The sequence below is a fragment of the Lissotriton vulgaris genome, chromosome 2_1, assembly GCF_964263255.1.
Source record: "Lissotriton vulgaris chromosome 2_1, aLisVul1.2, whole genome shotgun sequence".
NCBI classification, from domain to species: Eukaryota; Metazoa; Chordata; class Amphibia; order Caudata; family Salamandridae; genus Lissotriton; species Lissotriton vulgaris.
In genome coordinates, this window is record NC_141687.1 from 1,095,679,416 (window position 1) to 1,095,705,666 (window position 26,251).

Here is a 26,251-nt window from a genome sequence, read left to right on the forward strand (position 1 = left end):
CACATCCTTGCCAATCGTAATGTGCGAAATCCCTCCTGCTCCTCATTCAAGATCCTCCTTCTTATTAGGTTCACCACCAAGCACCTCCATATATGAGGAGTTTGCCCCGGAACCTCTGCACTGTACGAGCTACATCCAGTACGAGGTATAGGAACCACCATTCCCTGGTGAGTTTCTTCTAATGACCACCTGCATAGATAAATCTGGGGGATCTACACTGACTGAACCCCCCCCTGTTTTACCCCCACAGCTTCATTCCCGCAGCAATATTGGCGCCATCCCTATACTAGACCCTCAGGGTTTATCTTCTCTGATCCTCACAGGTAAACCCCGGCACCTTGTAACTTCTCTAGAGTCATTCGCACGAACACAATGGTTTCCATCATGGACACTATCACTTTTAATCGTTTCACCAACCTTTTTTCCTATTCAGGCAACATCGGGCACTAGGTTTTTACACTTAAGAAGCATCCCCTCACTTTTAGACACTCGCCGCAAGTCCCAATGGTCTATCACCTTCGCGACCACGCGTGTCAAAATTAGTTGTTCCTTAAGGACTTTTTAGTCACTTAATTTCACTTGATGTCACAAGATACGCTCTGTTCTATTATTCTTTGACTGATTATTCAATTTTTCCTTTTTCTCCTTAGGCTACTGTGTTAAGCGTTTTTAGGCTCAATACTTTTTGTCCTGATGATGATTCCGTGTAATTTGTTTATGGAATCGAAACGTCGTCGACCCTTTGTCACACCATATATGCAAATGTATATTGAATGAGATATGCGATCAATGGTGTAACTGAATTTCTGGTATTTTTTCATTTCTCAGAAATCGCTCACTTTCTGCCTAAATATTTTCCTTCTTTGCCTTTCCCTATTCTTCTACGTTGCCAATTTGTAAGCGTGAAGACACAGGCTTGTGTCTCACTCTTTGTGAATGTAAGAGAATTTTCCTGTTTATTTTTTATATAGTAAAAGATTTCTGTGATCACTGTCCGGCTGGACAAATCACGTCAACCAATATAGTTCCATTGTGTCTATATTTTTATTGCATTTCACTCCTACCTATGCATAGGACCACTGTTGTTAGATATAAACTATGTTCCCCGAGGTCCTGTGCTGACTCGTTGGGTGCCCTTGTTGTTCCTCAGCTATGTGAATAACATAACATCTGGCTTAATTTCAAGTGTATACATTGCAATACATCATCAAATAGGTAGTATGAACAGTAACCAAACAGTAACTGGGCAGCTGACGTCATGTATGATATCCAAATTGGTATGCCACCTTTGTGCACGGCTATGAGCACTCTGGCTGTATCACGTCATCGTATTAAGTCGTCTTATAGGAGTCACGTGGAGTCGTTGGCACTACTACTCATACCCTTCAATCCAAACTATTTTCGTCCTCGTCATCATCAGAATCAATATTGGTCTCTTCAGGTAGTGGGTCACACAGGTCCCCTCTATACGCATTCCATGGCATCCAGATCTTGTTCCACTTACGTGGACACGCCCTTGCCACATAGACCGCTCGTTCTATGAGTATTAGCGCATCCATGTTTCTACACCAGTGTGTCAGTGTAGGCGTGTCAGTTGCTCCCCACTTCTGCGCTATGTCTCTCTTAGCCACCATCATGCCTATCGTTCCCCAGATTTGACCGTGACGAGAGAGATCGTTAGGCTCCCATATGTTCAGAAGACATTTGCGGGGTTCAGGAAGGAGAGTGATCTCTAATGTTTGGGAAATAGAGCGCATCACCTGCCTCCAGTACTCCATCACACTCGGACATTCCCAGATGGTGTGCAGAAACGTCCCCTCCTCCCCACACCCGCCAAGACAATACGGGTGTTGTGCCCAGTGAAATTTATGTAAGGTAGTTCTGGTGTAGTACACCCAGTGCAGTATCTTAAGTTGTACCAAACGGAACTTGGCAGAGATGCCTATTTCTTTCGGGGAGGCCAATGCTTCGTTCCATTCTGTTTCGTCCATGTCGCCCAGCATGCAGTTATGTTTTAGGATGAATCTTGATTTTATGGGCATCTGAAAGTTTAGGGCAGTTGCCTGTCAGCAGCTTATTTATGGATGCTAATATCGTCCTCTGCATTGACAATCTTACAGGGCTTCATGTGGAGGTTGAATATGATCGAAAGAAAAAATTTATGCTGGTGTTGTACCTTCATAGATTATTAGTGCTTTTCAGGACTAATTAATTATTTACATTTGAGTATGATGTAAACCATTAAAGTGTTGTCTCAGAATCTTCTGCTAGTGTCTAAAAAGTCTTCCAGGATCTGATGGATGACTGTGTCAAAGCTGTCCTTGAATTCAAACAATGTAACTGTCCATATTGCCTACCTCCATTTCCTGGTCCCTATGAAAATGCAAACTGGTGGTACAAAGATCGTATCAAAAATTTTAACCTGTACCAAAAAAGTGTTTTGGTCTTGGGTATTGCTGGGTAAACTAGTTCTCTAGATAGCATCAGATAGGTACTTTTGATTTGCATGGAGATTTAACTGCATTTAACCGGTCCTTGAAAAATAACTCTGACTTCTATATTTGTATAGGTTTGCAGACATTGGGACTCCCAAATCTTTCAGAAAGTGAGTAGCAGAAGTCTCTTAAAAATATTTTTTAAATGGCCGTGATTCCAGTGCAACACTGGAATTATTGTTTGTACCCATGTTTTCAAGCGGTACAGAGATCACTCAGTGTGTGGAAAAATTCTGAGCATCAGTATTTTTGTGAAAACTATTTAATTACTTTAAATCCAATTGAATTGCACATTCTATATAGGTTCATGCATGGTGACATTATCCACATTACATTTCATCCACTACATATATGTTTGCTGTGGTGTCTCACTGCTCTCCAATCCATGAAATTCTAAAGAAACTCACTACTTCTGTTTGTATACCAAGTGTTGTGTTTCTCAGGTCTTTGAGTGAAGGCCACAGATTTCCTCAGAACATAGCCAAGTCCTCTGTGTATTGGTAATATTTAGATAACGCTGCTTGTGCTTAACTCACCTCCAAATTACAGGTGTATCCCTGTGACAGTGTTGCTGACCCTCTCTCTGTAGGTTATTGAAGCCTCTCTTTGTAAGGGTTACTGGATTTTCCGGCTGGCTGCCTAAGTCTCAGTTTAGATTAAAGATTCTGGGGAAACCTCACAAGTCTTTCTCTTTTAGATTGGACACCATTGCCTATGGAGATATCCAGAGTGAGGATGAGTGTTATGAATTTGATGTTGATATGGATCCACCAAACTGGCAGCAGATGGTTAGTCGGGAAGTTCTGCAAGGAATGAAACCCCATGAAATCAAGCAGCAGGAAGTCATTCATGGTGAGAAGTTCCGAAAAAATTAGCTTATTTGTGCTTTTGTCGCCTACTTAAATGGGTATCTTTTTCGAAATGTTGCTGAGAAGAGGGTGAGCACTAATAGGAGAGATTGACACCTTCTGTTTCGTAATATGGCATTGGATTAATTTGCAGAACTTGTTTCTCTCTCCCTACTTAGAGCTTTTCTACACAGAACGTGCTCATGTTCGCACCTTAACCGTTCTGGATCAGGTGTTCTACCAGCGCATATCTCGTGAGTCCATTCTGACACCTGCTGAAGCACGAGGCATCTTCTGCAATCTTGATGAGATCCTTCTGCTCCACGGTACATGAGCCAAGAAGAGGCATTTATCCTTTTTGCTCTTGCCTTCCACGGTCTTTATTTGGTTTCACTGTTACACAATATGTATTTTTTTCTTTAACACTCCATGACTTTTATGCCATTCCTCTTCACCTTCTGTCTACCCCAAGTTACCATTTTTAAACCAAAGACACTGTGGCACCTTTGAACTTCAGTTGCCTCATATTGTCGCCCCATTTTCCTTAGCATCTAAGTCTTTCTTTAGATTTCTTGTTCTTGTGTGCCATTCTACCACTATAGTCTCAAGTGCATTAGTTATACTTGACATGTTAACGTATTCTGACTCAGATTACACAGCACAGATGGCAATTATTTAAAGTGTGCTTTCTCTTGCCCACCACCACTGCCTACACACTTTTTTCAATCTTTCACTATCCTTTCTCTACATTGGCCTCCCTACACACAATTTCACATGTTCTCTTGTCTTTTACTACTGCTTTTGTTCTTTTGATTTTCATCTGTAACCATTCTTTCCTGTATTGACCCTATAATGTTTAATTATTTTCTTGATCAATTGTATTTCTCTTATCTGTGATGCCCATCCACTCTGCTCCTGTCTCTTTAACTTAATCTTGGCACAATTCGCCATTAACTTTCACAAATCAGTAATCTTTCCCTCTCTGTTATGTTTGTCTTTGGTTCCCCACTTTGCTGCTCCTCTCTACAATTTATAACATGCTCCATTCTATCCCTATAAACTCATTTTTCAGCTCAACGCTCCTTTTCACTTGTCTATATTTCACTTGTTTCAGGTGGATTGAATGAACAAATGAAAGCAATACGCAAGCGCAATGAGTCATCCGTTGTTGATCAGATTGGTGATGACCTACTCATCTGGGTGAATTTGCTTACTTATTTCAGGTCTTGGTTTTCGATAATACTGGCAGGCCATTGAACACCGTATCTTTGTGATAATCTTGTGTACATCATGCATATGTGTGCTAGATAAATAATACCCATTTGTCAGGGTGTGATGGAAAATGAAGACCGGACTGTCTGTGTTTTGTTAAAGCTTCAAAAAAATGCTGGTAGTTTGGGTAACTGCACAGTGCCATGGGATTTTCAATCAAGGGTGTGGCCATATTTTGCATTAGTGGATTTTTCATTTTTCCTCTTTTTTTAATGCAGAATTCCCGATCCCAAAGTCAGCGTTCTTGTCTCTGAGCATCTTTATCACCTTTGAACACCGTAAATTGTTAATGTCCCTCCTTCTTTGTTACAGATTAGGCTACATGTAGATAGCAAAATAGGTATCCAAGTATATTTTTAACATGTCTTATTTCCAAGAAACCCACCCATTATAATGTATCTGCCATTCACCTAAATTGGAATTATTTACATAATGGATATGTCCTGGAAATGTTAAGTTTGTGTAACTTGTTGAATTTGGTTTTCTTTGGGTCTGTTGATCATTTCACATTTTGGATGAGCTTTACTTGTTTTAGATTTGCTTTTGGGCATCTTTCTCACGTGCTACTTTGGTTCTGTAGTAGGGGATCTCTGATATAGTCATAATCTAGTGAATAGTCCCGCCCATGTGCGTGGACCCCGGCAATCAAAAATAATCTCTTAAATTGTCAAAAAATTGCAGAACTGCAAAGACACTTAAGAGAGAATTTAAATACAAATAATGCAGCCTATATCCACAGGCTACGCTGTCCAGTACTTCAACTAGAAATTCCACCAAAAACACCACACATACAACACAGCCTGCCCAGTTTCTTCACAGAGAAACTTGCCTCTACCAGTAAAAGCCTCTGGAATGATAGAGAGGAAGGCATGGACAGACAAGCCCCATAGGCTGCCATTATGTGGCTTAAATAGGATACTGTGCCTTTAAGAGAACTTTCCAGAACTTCTCCCAGTATCCCAGAATGCACAGCAGGTCCCTTTTACTTTCAGTTCTTTTTTCCGGCTCCTGCTAACAGGACCCTGGTGCATTGAGCTCTCCCTTTTTCAAGGGTTTATTGGATTTTTGTGCACTTTGTGATTTAAAAGTGTTTTCAGTTTGTGTCTTGTTGCTTTCCCTTCACTCCTGTGTGTTTCTTCAGGCTTTTTAGGGCTCTAAAATGCCTGCTCTTTTCGACAAATGCCCAGCATGTGGGAGGAAGAAGGCCAAGACTGATCCACACGACGTCTGCATCATCTGCCTTCCTGAAGCACATGTCCCTGAAGAGTGTGACATCTGCAAGAACTTTTCAGCAAGGACCCTGAGGGAAAGGCTGAAGATTAGGCTCCAAGGCCTAGAGGACAGACGACTGCAGGCTTCAGGTGGGTCTGGGCAGACTGGGAAGGCTCCCTCTGCTGAGGCCTCTGGTGGGCTCCCCAGAGGCAGGAAGACCAGCAAACGGTCCCGGTCTCCGTCAGCCTCGATTGCATCAACGACGACGTCGAGAGGGATGATGACGGTGTGTTCACCATCTCCCGGGGCTCCGGGTCGAGACGAAGTGAAAAATCGACGTCGAAGGGCCTGGGTAGGCCTCCGTCGAGATCTCAGTCGACGGCTTCGTCGTTGTCGACGTCAGCGTCGAGCCATCGATGCCGAAGAAGGAGTGACAGGCGTCGGCGCTCGCCGTCGAGGCGACTTCGCCGTTGAGAAGACGGTCAGCGTTGAGAAGACGATCGGCGCCGAGAAGACGATTGGCGTCGAGGGGATCCTCGACGTCGAGGACCTCGAAGAAGCGGTCGGTGTCAAGTAAGAGCCGACGTTCGTCTTCGAGGACGGAACGTTCGACGTCGCGGAGGCGGCGTCGAGGAAGGAGCGTTCAACGACGCGGAGGCGGCGATCGAGGCCGGAGTCGTGGAGGTGACATTCAACGCCTGAGACACGACGCTCGGCGTCGAGAAGGAAGAGATCGGCGTCTAGAAGTTGTTCCATCTCTCCTAAGCGGTGCAGAAGGAGTTCTGGCGCCAGAAGTCACGCTGGTTCCGGTGGAGGGCGCCGGAAACGGCGATCACCTGCTGGAGGGGCTGGTTCGCAGTCCCCTCCCCCGAAGAAGTCACCGGGCTCGGTGTACTCGGTGGTTTATACACCACCTCGGCTGAAGGTTCCTCCTCCCCCTGTACCTAAGGAGGATCCTCCCATCAACCCTCCACTTCCGCCACTTCCTCCCTGAGGGCAACCACCACCACTTCCGCCTCGTGGGCCCATCCCTCGGTCGGATACACCTCCCGTTCCTCCACCAAGATCGGTGTCGCTGCCTCCCCTTCCGACACCTCCTAAGGGGACGCCAAAGCCGAAACCTCAGGATAAGCCATGGAGAACACCTCCACGGAAACCTGCGGAACGTCCACGGACTGGGAGATCGCGTTCTCGTTCCAGGAGGAGGGAACGATCACGCAACAGGTCATCCACGAGATCGAGACTACGCCATAGGAGGCACAGATCTCGTTCCCGTACAAGGTCATCAGCGACGAAGAACTACTCCCGACTTTGTCGGAGTCACCGGAGACAAGGGTATCACCGGTGGACGATCTGGTGTCCTTTCACGACGTCCTGTTAAGGGGTGCAGCAAAGTTGGGCATCTCGTTGACGGTGCCCACTCCAAAGACGTCGGTAATCTTCGAGACGCTGCATCAAAAACATCTGTCTCGACCATTACTGCCACTGGTACCGGGCCTGGAGGATCCGGCCATGGACCTTTTTCTCACCCCGGCGGTGACTAAGGCGGCCCCCTCGAGACTACAGAAAAAGTACTGGGCTCCCGATTCGGATCCGGCCTTTCTAAGGGTGGAACCTCCTCCAGACTCTGTGATAGTGACTGCGGCTCGTAAACAGCATGCCACTACTGCGTCATCCACGGTCCCACCAGATAAAGAATCTAGGTGGATGGATTCTGCTGGGAGGAAGGTTTGTGGGACGTCGGCTACATCCATGAAGGCGGCGAGTGCTACAGCCCTGTTGGGGCGCTACGACCGCGCACTCTGGGAATCCCTCCAGCAGTTTGTGGAACACCTGCCTCGCGACAAGAGAGGATTTCCAGGAGGTCTTAAACGAGGGGATGTTGGTGGTGAATCAGGTCATCAGTGCTGCGGCCGATTCTTCCCTCCTGGCGGCGCTTAGCTTCTGCCATGGGATTAACCAGAGACGACATGCTTGGCTCCGTTTCACGTCGCTAAAACCTGACGACTAACAGAGGGTTGCCAATTTGCCATTCTCTGGCGAAACCCTGTTCGGGAAACATGCGGATGACGAAATGGCCCGCATGAAGGCTGAGGCTGAGACGCTCACTGCTGTGGACCTGGAGAAGCCCAAGGAGACAAAGAAGTCATACCGCCCATTCCAGAGGTGGTTCGGCGGACAGGGCAGAGGGAGTGGCCAACCTTCGGGACAGCAGCAGCAACAACAGCAGCAGTTCCCAAGGCCGTTCCAGAAGCGCCAGAAAGTCAGAGGAGGCCAACAGTCGACACCAGCGACCAAAGGCCCGGCCGGGTCTAGGCCCTGAGCGCTTACTTCCCCTGCATTCGTTACCCACTCCGGTGGGGGGAAGCATGCAATTTTTTCTGGCAGAGTGGAGAAAAATTACTCAGGACAAGTGGGTGCTGAATATTGTTTGCAATGGATACAGTCTTCGGTTCACCAGCCCGCCTCCAGCAATTCCACTGGTCAGCTCGCAGTTTCAACTGCGCGAGCTTCAGGCGGAGGCAGATATCCTGTTAAGGAAAAGGGCGATAGAAGACGTTCCTCTGTCTCAGAGAGGAAGAGGTCTGTACTCCCGGTTCTTCCTCGTTCGCAAGAAGGTCAAGAACGAGTTCAGGCCCATTCTAGACTTGCGGCATGCAAACAAGTGGTTTTGCAGAGAAAAGTTTTGCATGCTGTCGTTGCATCAGATTTATCCCCAGTTGCAACAGGGAGACTGGCTATGTGCTATAGACCTACAGGATGCATACTTCCATGTGCCCATTGCACACAAACACAGGAAGTTCCTGCGATTCCAAGTCGGCGCCAATCATTATCAATACACAGTACTCCCATTCGGACTGAAGTCTGCGCCGAGAACATTCTCGAAGTGCATGGCGGTGGTAGCAGTACACCTGAGGAAGAACAAAGTGTTTGTCTACCCGTACCTGGACGATTGGTTGATCAAGGCCTCCTCCTTCTCGAAAGCTCGAGCACACTTCCAGAAGACGTGCGTTCTCTTGAACAAGCTGGGGTTGCACATCCACATGTCCAAGTCTGTCCCGACTCCGGTCCAATGCATACAGTACTTGGGAGCCTCCATCAATACGCTGTCAGCAAGCGTGTCTCCTTCAGAGGAGCGACGCATATCACTCCTTCGGAAGGCTCAGGCTTTTATGACCGTTCCATCTACAACAGTGAGGACGGTGTCTTCTCTACTGGGATCGATGGCCTCTTGTATCTTCCTAACGCCACACGCACGGCTGCACATGAGACCGTTGCAGGAGTGCTTGGAGGACCAGTGGGATCAGAGGAAAGGATCTTGGGACGGCAAGATACGACTGTCTCTGCATGCTCTTCAGTCTCTGAAGTGTTGGTGTTCGCGGAGAATCTCCTCATAGGGATCCCTTCCACAAGGACATTCCCACGCAGACCGTCGTGACGGATGCTTCCCTCCACGGCTGGGGGGCGCAATCCGGAGACTTACAGATTCAAGGAACGTGGTCTCCGATGGAGTCCTCTTATCACATCAATTTCCTGGAACTCAGAGCTGTTCACTTGGCACTGAAGGCCTTTCATCCGTCCTTCCAGACCAACTCTCTGCTTGTACAGACGGACAATACGACCACGATGTATTAACTCAACAAGCAGGGGGGTTCGAGATCACGCACTCTGTCGCAGGAGGCGCAGGCGATCTGGCACTGGCTTCTGGCCAGAGGACTGACGATAACGGCTACTCATCTACCAGGTGTGCCGAATGTTCAGGCGGACGCACTGAGCAGACTGATTCAGGAAAACCACGAATGGGTCATAAACGACAAAGTACTAAGAGAAGTCTTCGCAAGGTGGGGGACTCCAGACGTAGATCTGTTCGCCACCGCCGAAAACAGCAAATGCAGAGACTTCGCCTCCAGGTACTACCAGCAGGGGACGCTGGGGAATGTGCTATGGATCGACTGGTCGAACAGCTTTCTGTACGCTTTTCCACCCATTTCCCTGATTCCGGCGGTACTCATCAAGTTGGCCCGGTCCAGGGCACGGATGATACTCATTGCCCCGGAGTGGCCCAAGCAGTGGTGGTACACGGACCTGCTTCACCGGTCTCTCCTTCCTCACATTCGGCTGCCGTGCAGGCCAGACCTTCTCACGAAGTTCGGGGGGCAGATGTTGCACCCCAACCTCTCGTCTTTGAGTTTGGCGGCATAGCTCCTGAGATAGTGCAATATGGCCATTTGAATCTACCTGAAGATTGCATGGACATACTGAAGGAGTCTAAGAGGCCTTCCACTCGGACTTCCTATGCTTACAAGTGTAAGAGGTTCTGTATCTGGTGCAAGTCCAAGAACTATGACCCGACGACGTGCAAGGAAGATGTCATCCTTCCTTACCTTCTACATTTGGCGCAGTCTGGCCTTAATGTTCATTCCATTAAGGCTCATCTCGCTGCATTGACTGCCTACAGAAAATGCCCTTCACAGACTTCCTTCTTCCAGATCCCTGTGATCAAAGATTTTCTGGAAGGCTTGAAGAAAGTATTCCCTCCTGTGAGGCTCCCTTCGCCTTCATGGGAATTGAATGTGGTGCTGTCCAGGTTGATGAAGGAGCCTTTTGAACCTATTCATAAGGCTTCGTTGCAGCACCTGTCCTGGAAGGCAGCGTTCCTCGTGGCCATTACAACGGCCCGCAGGGTGAGTGAAATGCAGGCGTTGTGTTGCCAAGAACCTTATACTGTATTTCATGCTGCTAAGGTTGTTATGCGTACTCACCCTAAATTTCTTCCCAAGGTTATTTCTGATTTTCATATCAACCAGACCATAACTTTGCCTACGTTTTTTCAGAATCCTTCTTCTCCAGCGGAACGGTCTCTACATTCCCTGGATGTTAGGAGGGTGTTGAAATTTTATCTGGATAAAACCAAAGATATTCGAAGGTCAGACCAATTGTTTATCAATTACGGATCGATCAGGACGGGTCTTGCTACCTCTAAGCAGTCCATTTCTAGGTGGATTGTGTACTGCATTGTGTTACCAAAAAGCTAATAAGACCTTAGGAGGTAAGCCTAAGGCTCATTCCACCAGGGGCAAAGCTGCCACGACAGCCTTGCTCCGTAACGTTCCGATTGCAGAAATCTGCAAGGCAGCCACTTGGAAATCGGTTCATACCTTTGCTAAGCATTACTGTCTGGACACTGATGCCAGGACAGACGCTCAGGATGGGCAGGCTTCGCTTTGAAATCTGTTTGCACAGTAGTGGTGTTAATTTTCTTCTCTCCACCGCCGCTTTGGTGTGGGGATAGGCTTGCCATTCTATTCACTAGATTATGACTATGCACAGAGATCCCCTACTACGGAAGGAGTAGTTTCTGTCCTGTAACTCCAGTTCTGTAGTAGGGGTATCTCTGTTATAGTCATAAGCGCCCTCCCGCCTCCCCGGTGGAGAAAGTTATTCATGTAAGGAATGCTACAGGTCTGGCGTGTTACGCCTTCAAAAAGAACTGAAAGTAAAAGGGACCTGCTGTGCATTCTGGGATACTGGGAGAAGTTCTGGAAAGTTCTCTTAAAGGCACAGTATCCTATTTAAGCCACATAATGGCAGCCTATGGTGCTTGTCTGTCCATGCCTTCCTCTCTATCATTCCAGAGGCTTTTACTGGTAGAGGCAAGTTTCTCTTTGAAGGAACTGGGCAGGCTGTGTTGTATGTGTGGTGTTTTTGGTGGAATTTCTAGTTGAAGTACTGGACAGTGTAGCCTGTGGATATAGGCTGCATTATTTGTCTTTAAATTCTCTCTTAAGTGTCTTTGCAGTTCTGCAATTTTTTGACAACTTAAGAAATTATTTTTGATTGCCGGGGTCCACGCACATGGGCGGGACTATTCACTAAATTATGACTATAACAGAGATACCCTTACTACAGAACTGGAGTTACAGGACAGAAACTACTCCATATGCTTCATGACTTTTTTTAGGGCTTCTTGGGTGGTTACTATGGCAATTTTCGAATTTCTCATGTTTGTTTGTGTCCCATACTTTTGTACCTCTCCTTGAGACTGCCTTCATTTTAGATTCTCTAGTATGGTAGTTTGTCTGTTTTGTACCAAAATTAGAGGTTATTTGAGACTGCTTGGCCCTCTCTGATAGTTTGCATCTTTTTTCAGTTCAGCGGAGCAGGTGAGGAGCGGCTGAAACAGTCAAGTGCTACTTTCTGCAGTAATCAACCTTTTGCCCTGGAGATGATCAAATCCCGCCAGAAGAAAGACTCGTGCTTCCTGGCCTTTGTACAGGTGAGTTTCTCAATACTGTTGCTGAGCACTGTTTACTGTATGGCATAAGATGAGACGTGGCTAGATTACTGTTGGCTCTGGGCCAGGCTTAAGGAGGTGAATTGATTCAAAGATGACTGAAGCATTGCTAATGTTATTAAAGTACAACCTGTGCTACTTTGGCATATAATCTGGACCACAAGCAGCACAGGTCTAAATCAGGAAATAATTAAAGATGCAATGCAATTGGACCTTGCTACTAAGATCAATTGGTTAAGGTACACAACATTTTGTGTGTACGATCATCTTAAGCGTGGCCAGACATTTTGGCGAAGAGGACCTTGTCCTGAATAGGAGTTTGAGGAGTCGCCAAACATACCAGCCCATCAGCCTAGCCCTGAGAGCATCGGATTCGATTCTTTGGAGTCTGAAGAAAAGGAAGTCCAGGAGGAAGAGGAGGCATTTAGGGGCGCCCCATCATCATCAGTCGACTCCATACCTTGAATGAAGACAACACCAAAATGCATTAGTATGGTTGATGCCCAAACATCCACACTGATTTCTAAAACTTATAAGCTGCTGCACATTGAGGTCGAGCTCCACCACTGCTGGGGTCGGGCTTCAAGCCATGTGCCCAAGCCACAGCCGTTGGGCTTAGGTTGGCAGTGAAACAAGGTGTCTGAGCCAAGACTGGGTCCAGCTAAGATCCTTTATACCAATCAGCTCACCATACTTCTGCACTAAAATTTCAAAGTGGAAAGTGCCATTGGCACCGAAAGCCCCATCGGCTTTGAGGCAGTTGACAACTGACTCAGAGGTGAGACCCATCCGCAAAGCTCCAACAGGAGCTGGACAAAAAGCAGCTGTGCTTTCTCAGCATCCACCCATGCACAGACAAGATCTCTACTTTAGAAAAGACTTTTCCTTAAACCTGCAGACTTGCCTTTGGGGATTTTCCAGCACTTGATGTTCCCCTGTAGCTAGCGATTCCAAAAAAGGCCTAAGAACAATGCTGTTATTCATACATCTCCACCACCTGGTACTTCTTCTCAGAGGTCACCGGAGTCGTACTCAGATGGAAATAACCCTAGTCCCTATTCCTGAGCAAAGGTCTTTAATGCGCCTATCTACCCACACCCCCACAAATGATTCTTGGGTGACTATGACATGGGACACAGATCTTGACCATTTCCCTGTTAAGGCATCCCCGCCACACATCACTACTGTATAACACGCTGTCATCCAACTTACAGCTGCCTGCCACAAGGTGAACATGCATGTCACCCTGGAGGATGATGACTTCCTAGATGCGATGCTCTGTATAACCCACTGCTTCCTCCCATTTCTCTCTATGCTTAAATGGATGGGAAATCTGCCCCAGAAACATTTAAGGAGCCTGTAAAATCCTGGGTGGTAACACCCAGGATTAAAAAGACATTCAAGCCTGCACGTTCTGGTCCCCTCTTCATCTGGGTCACGTCCCACCAGACTTCATGGTAGTTTTCTCTGCCTGCAAGAGAGCAGTAGTGCAAGCCGCATGCAACTCCACTCCTACTGATAAGGAGAGTAAGCTAAGTGATGCAACTGGCAAGACATAAGCTCCATGCACTGGTACATCCCCAATAGAGTAGGTCTCCTACCTCGTTGGGGCACAATGAGAAGAGATGCAGACCCTACTCTAACATTCCCCAACCAACATTGAAAGAATAAAGAAGAGATTGTCAAAGAGGGGAAGGCCATTTCCAGTGCCACCATTAGATGCGTCCTGGATTCAGCTCACACAGCTGCTAGTGGGGTGACTATACCTGTGTTATTTTGCCACCAGTATTGGCTATGTATCTGGCACCAAGCCAGAGGTCTAAAACATCTTATCAACCTGTCCGTCATTGTGGAGCATTTGTTCGCCCCTTATATTGGAATGTTGGAAAAAATAATTAAGGACATGAACACGACTAAGGCCATGGTGTCCTTCAATTCCTTTCTACTAGTGGCTCTTTTCAGAGACAGCAGACAAGTGGGGGCTCAAAGCTACTTCCCCATTACCAATGCAGTCATACCAGCAGCAAGGAGGTAAGGTTACACCTGGGACACCGTCTGAGGGAACAGCTCCAATGGTAGAGGCAGAGGCCCTGCCTCCAAAGGAGCCTCCACTTACAAGCACTGACTTGCCTCACAACTTCCCTGATCATACACCATCTTTTGGAGAGAGGCTTCAGGGATTTCCTACCTGCTGGGAGAAGATCACCACAGACTGGTGGATACTATACATCATTGAGTACTACCCACATTCCAAAACAACTTGCCCTAAAGCAAGAGGAGGTTCAGGTGCTCCTTAAGTGTGCCCTAGATCCAGTGCCTCTTCCACACCAGGGCAGAGTAGTTGACCGCCTGTACTTCCTCATCCCTAAAAAGGATGGTTTCCTCAAGTCAATCCTCAATTGCTGTCCTCTCAAGAAATACATCCTCTCAGAACATTTCTACTTTGTCACCCTATAGGGTGTCATAGTCCTGCTGCAGTAGGTGACTTCATGGCCACATTAGACCTGAGGAACGCCTACTTTTATATCCCCATCCTTCTGGCCCATTGATGCTTCATGGTAAGCAGTCATCACCACTATAGGAAGCTGTCTTCTTATGTAATGTACCAAAATGAGGTAAACTATGTACAACGTCCTGACGCCCCTTATTGGCTTACAGGGCGTAAATAAATAAATAATCCCAAATGCTCTCTTTTGTGATAGTGTGAGCATTCAGTTTAGGCTTATCAGAGGGCAATGTTAAGCATTTATTGACCACACCGAGCCAATAAATGAGACACACTCAAAAATATTCTAATCTAAAATAAAAATACGAGGTATGTTTGTGAATTTTATAACACCAAGAACTTCGTAATTGGGTAAGTACTTTTTGAGTTATCAATCTTTACAGTTAGCAAAAATGTCACACAAATGTGTTAATGCTTTCCTATTGAGGAAGAAACATTTTCAATCTTATCTAGAGGGTCCCCTTTAGGACTTAAGGTCTTAGGGGAGCAAGGTCCAAAGAACCACCAGCAGTGGGGGTTTCTTGCACTTGAGTGTCCAGGTGCAGAGGGGCTGGACGGGTTGGTAGCCTTGCACGATACACTGTAGGCAAAGAGGGGTGCTTGTGGACAAGTCCGGGAGCTCCAGTGGGGAGAGGGGGTGTGGTGGTTACTCAGTTCGTTAAGGTCCAGAGAGCAGGGGGGGGCACAGTCCGTCATTTTGGACCCGGGCCGGGGAGCTCGGGTGAAGAGGATTTTAGTAAGCTGGGCCAGAGTATCAGTCGGCATGCAAAGTGGTACAAATCACGACACCTGCACCACTCTGGGTGCTGGCCTCTGCGGTGTTGATGCCCTTTGTCGACTGGTCGGTCTTTGCAGTCGTGGAGTCTGGATTGGACCACAAACAAGCTTTAGTTGCTGTAAGGGGTTTGGTACTCCAGGTATTGGTGCAGGGTGTCTCCTGGGGTTCCTGGCTTCTCCACTCTTGGTGGGGAGAAGGATCTGACCTCTGGGAGCATGGTGACCTCTTCTGAGTGGCTGCTGTGTCAGTGGACCTAGTGGTCTGCAGAACATTGGGGTTGGTAACTGCAGGTTATAGGAAAGTTGCTCCTCCACTTCAAGGGAGCTGCTGACCCATGGTAAAATGCTGCTGCCGCTCCCGAGCTTTTGGACGATGCACAGCGGCAGGACCAGTGGGATTGTCGTTATTGTAGGGAGGCAGAGTTCGGCTCTTCTTAGTCCTCCTCTTTTTTATGTCAGGTAAATCTGCATTCTTGGTGTCCGGGGACTGCTTAAATACAAAATTTAGGAGTGTTAAGGAGAGTGAAGGTTAGTAGCCAATGGGCTACTTACACCTGGGTTCACTACACCCCCGATATGTCACTTCCTGTGGGGAGTAGGCTTTACCCTGTCCCCTATTTCCTAATTCCACCAAAACAACGGAACCCTTCTTTCATGAACCACGTAAGGCAGCCACCTTGGGGTGTGACTAGCCTGGTAGTGCAACACGCCTACTTGCATCTCAAATTGCCGCCTGTCTTGGTGCCAAATGAGCATCTGGGTAGGGGGTGGCTTCTCCCAGGTCTGGCGGAAACTGGGGTCGCACATCAAAGGCAGTAGGGGTACTGACTTGAACCTTGCCCCTTGCTGACCTGTGGTCCCAAAGACTGGAACTGTAAGTTGGATACTTACCTGTATAACCGGTTACCGGTTTCAAAGCTTTATTCGAGCAATGTACTCATAAAAGCACAACATACATTTAAAAAATAAAATAAAAAATACAAGACATAAAATTGACCTTCTTATACATTCAGTAATAAAAACCGTTGTGCAAGCTTTAACAGGAAAGGGGTAAAAACAGTTAAATACACATTTTACTCAAAAGTCCATATACATTAAAAAGAGATAGCCCTCCGTCTATTGGACCATGCCCACCCCAGGTATTTCGCTGTTCCCAAAACAATTGACAAATCAGTGGAGGTACAAATAATTCTTAAAGCGCCTCAACACCACTAGATATCCCTAGGTTCTTACAGACTGGACCTAGCCATACTCTTCGAGGGGTTGCGTATGCCTTACAAATAAATAAAAAGTGGCCTATGCTTTCATTGGTTACACCACACACCGGGCAGCACGAGTTGGTCGTATTCCTCCACCTGCCCGTCGGAGATCTCAGGGGGAGAGAACCAGATCTTAACTGGAACATTAGCTTCCTGTCGCCTGGGACAGTAATACTGTCCCAGTATGGTTCTAACAGTGGACACTATTTTATTTCCAAAAAGCGCCCTCCCGTTGAATCAGATCTCGTTCCACTCCACAATCTGCCATCAATCCTATCCCAATATAAACTTTTGATGGTGCTTTTACTAGGAAAAACTTCCCCAGATGGATTGTTCCAGAGATTGGAGAGGCCGAGTTCTCCTAGAGCAGCCCTGAGGTGTTTAAGCCATATTATTTTATGGAAAACATCTGCTTTAATTATTGCAAGGAATCCATCGGCGTAATGCCGTATCTCTGGAGTAGTCCAAAGGCGTCGCCAATAAAGAATTGGGCGCAGTATTACTCGGTCGCTGACTGATCTTCTCCCAAGATCGAGACCAAGCGGGATTAATGGGGTACTCTGGGGGAGTCCCGTTATGCCCCTAATAAACCTATTCTCTGATGTCTGCAAGGGAAGAACCTTGTCAAAGCCCCATATTTCCGCCCCGTAAAGGGCAGACCCAATGGCCTTTGCGTCATAAACTGCCAGGGCTGCTTTGATAGGTTTAGATTTAGATTTTTTGTGTTCAACCCTTAGTGCTCCCGTGATCTGTTGGTGTTTCAGGAACGTCTTTTCTATATGGTAGGACCACTTTAAGTTGTTGGTGATCTGGACCCCGAGGTAGGTAAATACACTGACCACCTCTAACTCGCTATTATTCAAAAATATTTTTGGGGGGGCTCTACGCTTAGGCGAGAAAGTCATCAGCTTGGTCTTGCCCACATTCACTTCCAAGCCGTGTTCCCCGCAAAAGTGGTCAAAGATATGTAGGGCGCGCTGCAGGCCACCCGGTGTTTTGGACAGAATTAGTGTCTCGTCGGCGAACACCAGGATAGGAACCCTGATGCCCGCTAACGAAGGTGCATCGACACAGACATCCAACATCCGCGCCACGATTCCGTTAATAAATAACGAAAAGAGCAAGGGTACCATTGCACATCCCTGGCGAACACCACGTTCGACGGGGAAGTCGGCGGAAGATTCACCATTCGTGCCCCATTGAACCCTGGCAAATTTAGCCTCGTGCAGCCTCATAATTAGGGTAAATAACTCGGCTGGGAGGCCAATTTCACTCAGGACTGCCCAAAGCTTTCTCCTAGGGACCAGGTCGAAGGCAGCCCGCAAGTCGACAAAAGCGACGTACAGGCTGCCCTCGCCAAGCACCACCGTTCCCCATTGAAGTAAGGCAAACCGAAACACCTGGTCAACCGTACTTGTTGCCCGCCTAAAACCAGCCTGGTAGGGGGACAATGCGCTATTCTCTTTAACCCAATCCATTAGCTTGTTTACCACCATTCTCCCCACCACTTTTTGAATGGTGGCAATCAAGCTTATCGGCCTATAGTTAGTTTTTATCCATACGATAACATTGAACTGTTTGAAGAACCGCAATAAGCGTAGACTTATGAAAGTGAAACGTATTTTTCCTGAAAAACGTACTTACCTAATTGCGAAGATGTTGGTCTTAAAGTAACGCTTGAACAAAGCTACTATAGGAAAGAATCCCTTTTTGCATGGTGGCCCCCCACTTTTTGCCTGATGTTGATGTACTTTTACAAATGGCCTGTGCACATGTCGATGTTGTATGCAGAGCAATGTCTGCATGTTTAACACTTCAAAGTATTTGAAACAACAAAATAAACAATCAATTGCATATAAAGAAGAGCACTCAAAAGTATCATAGGTTCTCTGTATTTAATTCTGATCGATTGCCCAGGCAACACGTGTTTTTGTCTGGGTAGTAACCCACAACTTCTTTAGTTCTTGGAGGCAAAATGCAAGGTGTTGATCGATCTCTTTGCTGGTTGTAATTCTGTCCCGGCTGGTATGGGATATAAGACTTCTAAAAATGATATAGAAAACAATGTTCCTTAAACCAATCCTTCACCAAATATAAGTCAATTATTTTAGTTACACTTTTCAGAGCTAATCAATTCTACAGCTCCTGGAGTTAAAACAATTCCTCAAGAGAAAAAAAAGAATGTGCAACCGCCAAATATAGATGGAGAATCATAACTTTATTCCGTTAACTGAAGGTTTTTTCAGATTTTTTAGCTATCCAAGAAGCAATTTCAAAAGAAGGTTGCTGTAAACGAACGTGCAAAGGAGAGTGCTCAAGGGTGGTGAGTGGGAGTAATCCCAAGTGTAGGATGGAAAAGAGAAATAATTCAGATTTGAGATAGTGGGATTGATAAAGAATTATCAATCAATGGTGACCTGGCCCAAAAATATTTTACTTGGTCTATTTACAACATTTTATAATCACAGATTGTATCTTGTGGGGGCACGTCACAGATTGGTGTATGTTGGGTCCAAGTACAGGGATATGATCGTCAACGTTTTGACCCGACTTGTGACGCACAGGGTGTTTTTGAACCTTGACCTGTGGGTCTTCCTCAGGACTAAAGTGAGCAAACAAGCAGTGGTGTGGGATCTCATCTGCATGTCATTGCGGAGAAAACCAGTACATGTGTGTGAGAAAGTGCCATCTTTCTTGCATTGGTATGCCCCCACTTTTTGCTGAATTGCTGATGTGCTTTGACTGAGTGTGCCCTGGGCTCCTGCCAACCAGGTACCCAAGGCCTGTGTACCTTCCCTAAAGCTGTATTGAAACAAAACCCAATTGGCATCTCTGGTTGTGAGAAAGTGGCTCTATATATATTGGACCAGAATAAGGTACAATGTGTTTAGAGTCCACAAACCCCAGAGGTATAACAGAGGTTAAAGTCAGGACTGACCTTACTCTCAAACGTGGTAGCTTGGTCGAGCAGTAAGGCAGTACCAGAGGACAGTGTAAAGCATTTGTTGTACACACTCAGTCAGCAAAAGGTTTCACACACTCACGGACTGAACTCCAGGCCAATTGTTTTTATATCAACAGATACAGTTGTTTTATTTTTAGAACCAACAGGTATAAAAATATACTTTTCTCTACATGAGTACTCTCATGTAATTACTTTGCAAAGAGGCAATAAACTTTGTGAACACAATAGATACAGGGGTTGCAGTAGACAACACAATTCTAAACAGACTATAGCATTGAGCTCAATGGGTTTTCATCATATATGTACAGTTGATTACTTTGGTAGTTCCAGGACTGGATCCTAGGTTCAGTCCTGGGGTCTAAGCTGAAACCAATTTAGTAAAATCGTTTGTTATGGTGGTGATTTTTCAGGAATATAAAGCTGTTTTAAAAGTTCACACTTAGAAACTTTTCAATGAAAAGCTGGCAATGTTATCCAATGGGAGAAAATTCAGGTTGCAGGTAAAGTATGATCTTGTTACTTTTGTAATCCAGTACTGGGCTCCTGGGTCCAGCACTGGGGTCTCAACTTAAAACAGGTGAGTAATAGCGTTTCAGTATTTTGTATAATTTTTACAGAATATTTGAAGGGTCAGGTAAGTACAGTTCGTTCACCCCCAGCGGCACAGGGGCGGCCGGGTGAAGAGGTAGTTAGGCCCAATGTTATCCAATGAGGGAATGGGAGCCTCCGGTTGGTGGCTGCTGGCTAACAGGCCACGCGGCTGTGGGAGCTGGGATCCTGTTCACTTGCTCAGGGCAAATGGGGAAGTAGGATAGGGTACAGGTTGCACTGCCAGGGGCACTCGGGTGACTGGGTGCTGAGTGCTTTTGAACCGTCGAGAGCTCAATGTTAATTATTGAGGAACGTGAAAAGGGAACAAAGGCTGCAGGCTCGGGGACGATGGATCTTCTGGAGCGACCAACACTTCGAGGGGTAAGTTGGGGTCATGGAGGATAGGTAAACACCCATGAGTTGGGCACAGGGGGATGTGGACTCAGCTAGTCTCCTTTTGATTAACGTCGCACAGGGATGTGTGCCATGTCGACTTTTTGTTTGGTTCTGTTCCTAGACGCTCAGCCTGCAAAGGCAGTGTGTGTGTGTCAGGGTTCAGGGCCCCTGAGGGTGGCAGAATAAGTGCTGCAGCCCTCAGGGGTCTTCTCTGGTCACTATGCCCTGGGTACCTAGGGTACCATTTACTAGGGGCTGACAGGTGGTCAGAGATGTCAATTGGGTTTTAGTTGTAACACAGTTTTAGGGAAGGAACACAGGCCCTGGGTACCTGGTTGGCAGGAGCCCAGGGCACACTCAGTCAAACCACATCAGCAGTCAGAAAAAAAAGTGGGAGCATACCAATGCAAGAAAGATGGCATTTATTTATGTAATTTTTATTTGCACTCACCCCTGCTACCTGTCACACGACTGCAGTGTGCAGGCACCTCTCCCTGCGGCCAAACGAGCACTGGGAAGGCTAGAAATCAGACACTTTGGAAACGCCATTCTCCCCGCCCGGAGCAGAACACGCCCACTCCGAGGCCACGCCCCCTTGCAGATCGTATTTAAAGCGCGCTGATGTGATAGTGCGCCGATAATCGCTTTCCTCCTGAGGCACAGCCGGGAGTCTCGTGTAGAAATCACTTATTGCCTTTAAAACTGAAAATTTTTAATTTTTATTTGCACTCACCCCTGCTACCTGTCACACGACTGCTGTGTGCAGGCACCTGTCCCCGCAGCCAAACGAGCGCTGGGAAGGCTAGAAATCAGACACTTTGGAAACGCCATTCTCCCCGCCCGGAGCAGGACACGCCCACTCCGAGGCCACGCCCCCTTGCAGATCGTATTTAAAGCGCGCTGATGTGATAGTGCGCCGATAATCGCTTTCCTCCTGAGGCACAGCCGGGAGTCTTGTGTACAAATCACTTATTGCTTTTGAAACTGAAAAATTGTAATTTTTATTTGCACTCACCCCTGCTACCTGTCATACGACTGCTGTGTGCAGGCACCTGTCCCCGCGGCCAAACGAGCGCTGGGAAGGCTAGAAATCAGACACTTTGGAAACGCCATTCTCCCCGCCCGGAGCAGGATACGCCCACTCCGAGGCCATGCCCCCTTGCAGATCGTATTTAAAGCGCGCTGATGTGATAGTGCGCCGATAATCGCTTTCCTCCTGAGGCACAGCCGGGAGTCTTGTGTAGAAATCACTTATTGCTTTTAAAACTGAAAAATTTTAATTTTTATTTGCACTCACCCCTGCTACCTGTCACACGACTGCTGTGTGCAGGCACCTGTCCCCGCGGCCAAACGAGCGCTGGGAAGGCTAGAAATCAGACACTTTGGAAACGCCATTCTCCCCGCCCGGAGTAGGACACGCCCACTCCGAGGCCACGCCCCTCTAGGATTCCCAGCCTACAAAAATGTGCATGTACAGGAAGCGCAGCGGGCGCGACGATTGCGCGCCAAAGGCGCGCCAAAGGCGCGCATAAGGCAAGCTCGTCTGCGCTCGTCCGCGCCGAGTCCGGGCCCTGGGCCACCCCCCCCTGCATCCCAGCCGTCATCGCGCAGATGCTACACGCCGGCAACCCTTTATAAATTAAGGCCCCCCGCCAACACTTGCTCTCGGCACTCCCTTCAAGCCATGGACCTACCATCAACCTGCCCTACTTGTTCTGCACCTCTCAAATCTAACCTGTGCACAACGACCAGACATGAATTCTGTATGTTCCTACTAAACTGCCGCTCACTGCCCAAGCATAGCGCCGAAATGGCCTTATTGATAGAGGAATATACCCCGGATATATTGTTCCTTACGGAAACCTGGCTTACCAGTGATTCTAACCCCGCGATAGTAGAGGCCCTCCCCACTGGCTACCAAATCACACGGCAAGACCGGCCAAAAGTGAGAGGAGGAGGCCTTGCTATTATCCATGAGGAACAATATCACTGTCGAGTCTCTTCTGAGACCATCTCGGACTGCGAGAGCATGGGTTTTAACATCAACCTCTCTCCCAACATCTGCTTTTCAGGCACCCTTATCTATCGCCCGCCCGGCCTCCCGAAGCAGTTCCTTGAAACACTGCCATCTAATGTGGCCAATAGAGTCAGTACCTCTTCTAACTTCACCGTGTTAGGTGACTTGAACTTCCATTTTGACTCCCCCTCGGACCACACAGCCGCCATCTTACTAGAGGATCTAGCAGCTCTACAACTCACCCAACTTGTCCCCTCCCCTACTCATGTAAAAGGCCACTTACTGGATCCAATTTTCTCGAACTGTCCTGATATCACAGTGGACCCAGGCATTTCCTTGCCCTGGTCTGACCACTTTTTAATCCCCTTCAAATGGACCACGCTTAAAATCTCTCCACCCGCCCCCACCACCAAACTCAGGCGAGCCTGGCCGCGCCTCGAGGTTGACAAGTGGTGCATCAAACTTGCCAGCTCACAACCAGAGATACAGGAGGATCCTGCCCTAGCAAATCAGGCCTATACCAACTGGATCACTCACACTCTTGACTCCACTCTCCCAATGAGCAAGACTGTATTGAAGCGGCCCCACAAAACCGCCCCTTGGTATACCCAGTCTCTTAGGGAAAAAAAGTGTCTCTGTAGAAGGGCGGAAAGATGCTGGCGTTTAGACAAATCGGCAGACAACAAAACCCGGTACTGTGAAACCATTAACGAGTATAAAACACAAATAAAAGCAGCTCAGTCGACGTATTTCGCCGACAAAATCTTGAAGGCTAAATCTAAACCCAAAGAGATCTTCCAGATCATTAAAAAGTTAACGAACCCATCCCCTACGGTGCATGTCGAGAAATCTGTCACCCAATGTAATGACATTGCCGAATTCTTTTATCAGAAAATTAACAAAATCTATTCAGCATTTTCTTCCCCAAACATTAGCTCATCTAATCAACCTAATATCCTCCCTAGCCCGCCACACCCCCCCCTCCACACAGCTTAACCCACTTTCCCCCACTAAATCTTTCCACCCTGGAGTCACTAGCCCTCAGTGTCAAATCAGGTTCTCCGGCCGACCCTGCCCCTCCTGACATCCTAATGGCAGCATCCCACACCACCTTGCCTGTCATCAGAGAGGTACTAAACTCTTCCATCTCCTCTAGCACAGTTCCAACCGTCTGGAAGCAAGCCATGGTTAGGTCATTGATCAAGAAACCCAATCTGGACCCATCTGACTTGGCTAACTATCGCCCTATTTCTCTGCTCCCTTGTTTGAGCAAGGTTCTGGAGAAATATGTGAACCAACAGTTAGTGAACTTTCTAGAAGACCATCACATACTGAATCCTACTCAGACGGGCTTCAGACCTAAGCACGGGACTGAGACCGCCCTCCTCATGGTCATAGAGGAAACGAGAAAAATCTTGGATCAGGGAGGATCAGTGGCAGTGATCCTCCTTGATCTAAGTGCGGCATTTGACACGGTCAGTCATGACACCTTACTGAACCGCCTGCCCTGTGTGGGGATTAAGGATAAAGCCTGGGCATGGTTTGAATCCTTTCTGGAGAACGATCTTTCAGGGTTTTTGATGGCAAATCCGTTTCCTCCAGCAGACCTCTAAATTGTGGAGTTCCTCAGGGCTCCTCTCTAAGCCCTGCTCTATTCAACCTATATATGAGACCGCTGGCTAGTGTCGTCCGCCCATTTGGAGTCAAGATCATCTCATACGCGGACGACACGCAGCTGGTGGTCTCACTGGCGCAGACGGGCTTAGAGAATGCCTGGAGGAAGTGAGGAACTGGATGTCGTCATCATCCCTGAAACTGAACGGAGACAAAACTGAGCTGATGCTCTTGGGATCTTCAGAGCCGGCACTTCCCCCCTCCCTATGGCCCCCATCCTAGGACCTCCCCAACCCCAAAAAACACCATCAAAAGCCTCGGAGTGTGGCTGGACAGTTCTCTATCTTTCAATGTCCAAGCCACAAAACTTTCGGCCACCTGTTTTGGCATTATGAGAGTTGTGGTATTGCCGTGTCATGCCTGGAATCGGGAACTCTGCTGGGTTCCAGATTCCAGGAAGGACAGTTTAGACCCAGGCTCGTCGTAATGACTGCATCTCCTTTCTGTGAATAAACAACCTTTCTTTAAATCAATATCCTTCGAAGAATCATCATTTCATTGGCGACGTTTGGGTAAAGAACGTAAACGTATGAGCCTGGAGTCCCTACCTGCAACGTCGACTGTGCGTTGAGAAAGGAGGATCACGAGTCTGCTGCTGTTTCCCTGTATGAAGAAGGCGCTGAACAACGGACAGGAGCCGGGATGTCCTCGTGAAGTTCCCGAAATTGTGTGCCCGTCCGTGAGTAAAATATTGAATTTGAGGCAGTTTCGGAGCCTCAGGAGCCCATGAGCGCGAGAGTGAGCAGCGCGTTGTTAGCGTGAGAACTTGTCAGCGCGAGAGCTAGTGCGCACGCGCTTGACGTCCTAGCGTGATACCATCCAACTCAAGGTCCTCCAACAGTGCTAGCAATTGGAGGAAGTTCTCTGGTTTAACGTCACTTCCCGATGTTCCTGAAAATAAGTTCGCCTGTATTCCTGTCTCTGATACTGTTCAACGAACACAGAGGAAATGTCTCACCCCTGTGCGGTTTAAGGATTATCATCTCTATAGATAATCCGTTTTGTTTCTCTTACAATGAATTTTCTTATCCTTGATGTTTTTGTTTTCATATTCTGTAATCTAAATATGTTTTGTATATCAATCTCTGTTTTTCCATGTTTAGTTTAAGATGTTTCTTTATTTCTCTTTACGAAGGGGAATGTGTGGTATTGCCGTGTCATGCCTGGAATCGGGAACTCTGCTGGGTTCCAGATTCCAGGAAGGACAGTTTAGACCCAGGCTCGTCGTAATGACTGCATCTCCTTTCTGTGAATAAACAACCTTTCTTTAAATCAATATCCTTCGAAGAATCATCATTTCAAGAGTGCTAAATAAAATTGTTCCCCTCCTTCCTATGGAAGCCAAACAGGCAGCCATTCAAGGTCTCATTCATTCACGCCTTGATTTTAACGACGTACTTTATCTGGGCGCACCAGAATACACCCTTCGCAGGCTACAGACTGTACAGAACTGCGCAGCTGGCCTTCTACTCAAAATCCCTCGTAGACACTCAGTGAGGGCCGGACTGACTAGCCTTCACTGGCTACCGGTTCGGCAGAGAGTTTTGTTTAAGGCGCTATGCATAGCCCATCAAGCCTTCTGGGACATGGGACCCATCATCGCACGTGATCTGGTCACCCACTACACCCCAAATCGAAGTCTTCGTTCCAGCCAGACTCTCTTGGCAGTGGTCCCAAGAATAAAAAGATCTAGAGCCGGCGGAAGGACGTTCACTTACAACGCATCCAAAACTTGGAACACTCTGCCACTCCATCTCAGAGCCACTCAGAACCTCACTATGTTCCGCAAGCAACTAAAGACTTACTTATTCACATCCGCTTACTAACTGCTGTTCCTCCCACCTGTTCTCTGTAGGTCATGGTTATCCCAGCGCTTGGACGCCCTCGGGCAACAATTGCGCTCTATAAATCCCCAAGTTTACAAGTTTACTTTCTCACACTGGC

At 47.3% G+C, this 26,251-nt stretch overlaps 1 protein-coding gene across 4 annotated transcripts in view; it reads left to right on the forward strand.

Annotated features, from left to right (window-relative positions):
- The window catches only part of ARHGEF12 (Rho guanine nucleotide exchange factor 12), an 888,740-nt gene that overhangs the window by 428,011 nt on the left and 434,478 nt on the right, over positions 1-26,251 (forward strand). For 2 of the 4 annotated variants that reach the window (XM_086956791.1, XM_086956788.1), the window contains 5 exons: positions 2,570-2,605; positions 3,193-3,347; positions 3,523-3,669; positions 4,458-4,543; positions 11,979-12,104. In XM_086956791.1, coding sequence (XP_086812917.1) covers positions 2,570-2,605; positions 3,193-3,347; positions 3,523-3,669; positions 4,458-4,543; positions 11,979-12,104 — 550 coding nt within the window. The remainder of the gene's footprint in view (positions 1-2,569; positions 2,606-3,192; positions 3,348-3,522; positions 3,670-4,457; positions 4,544-11,978; positions 12,105-26,251) is intronic. The other 2 variants (XM_086956792.1, XM_086956789.1) reach the window with 1 other exon arrangement.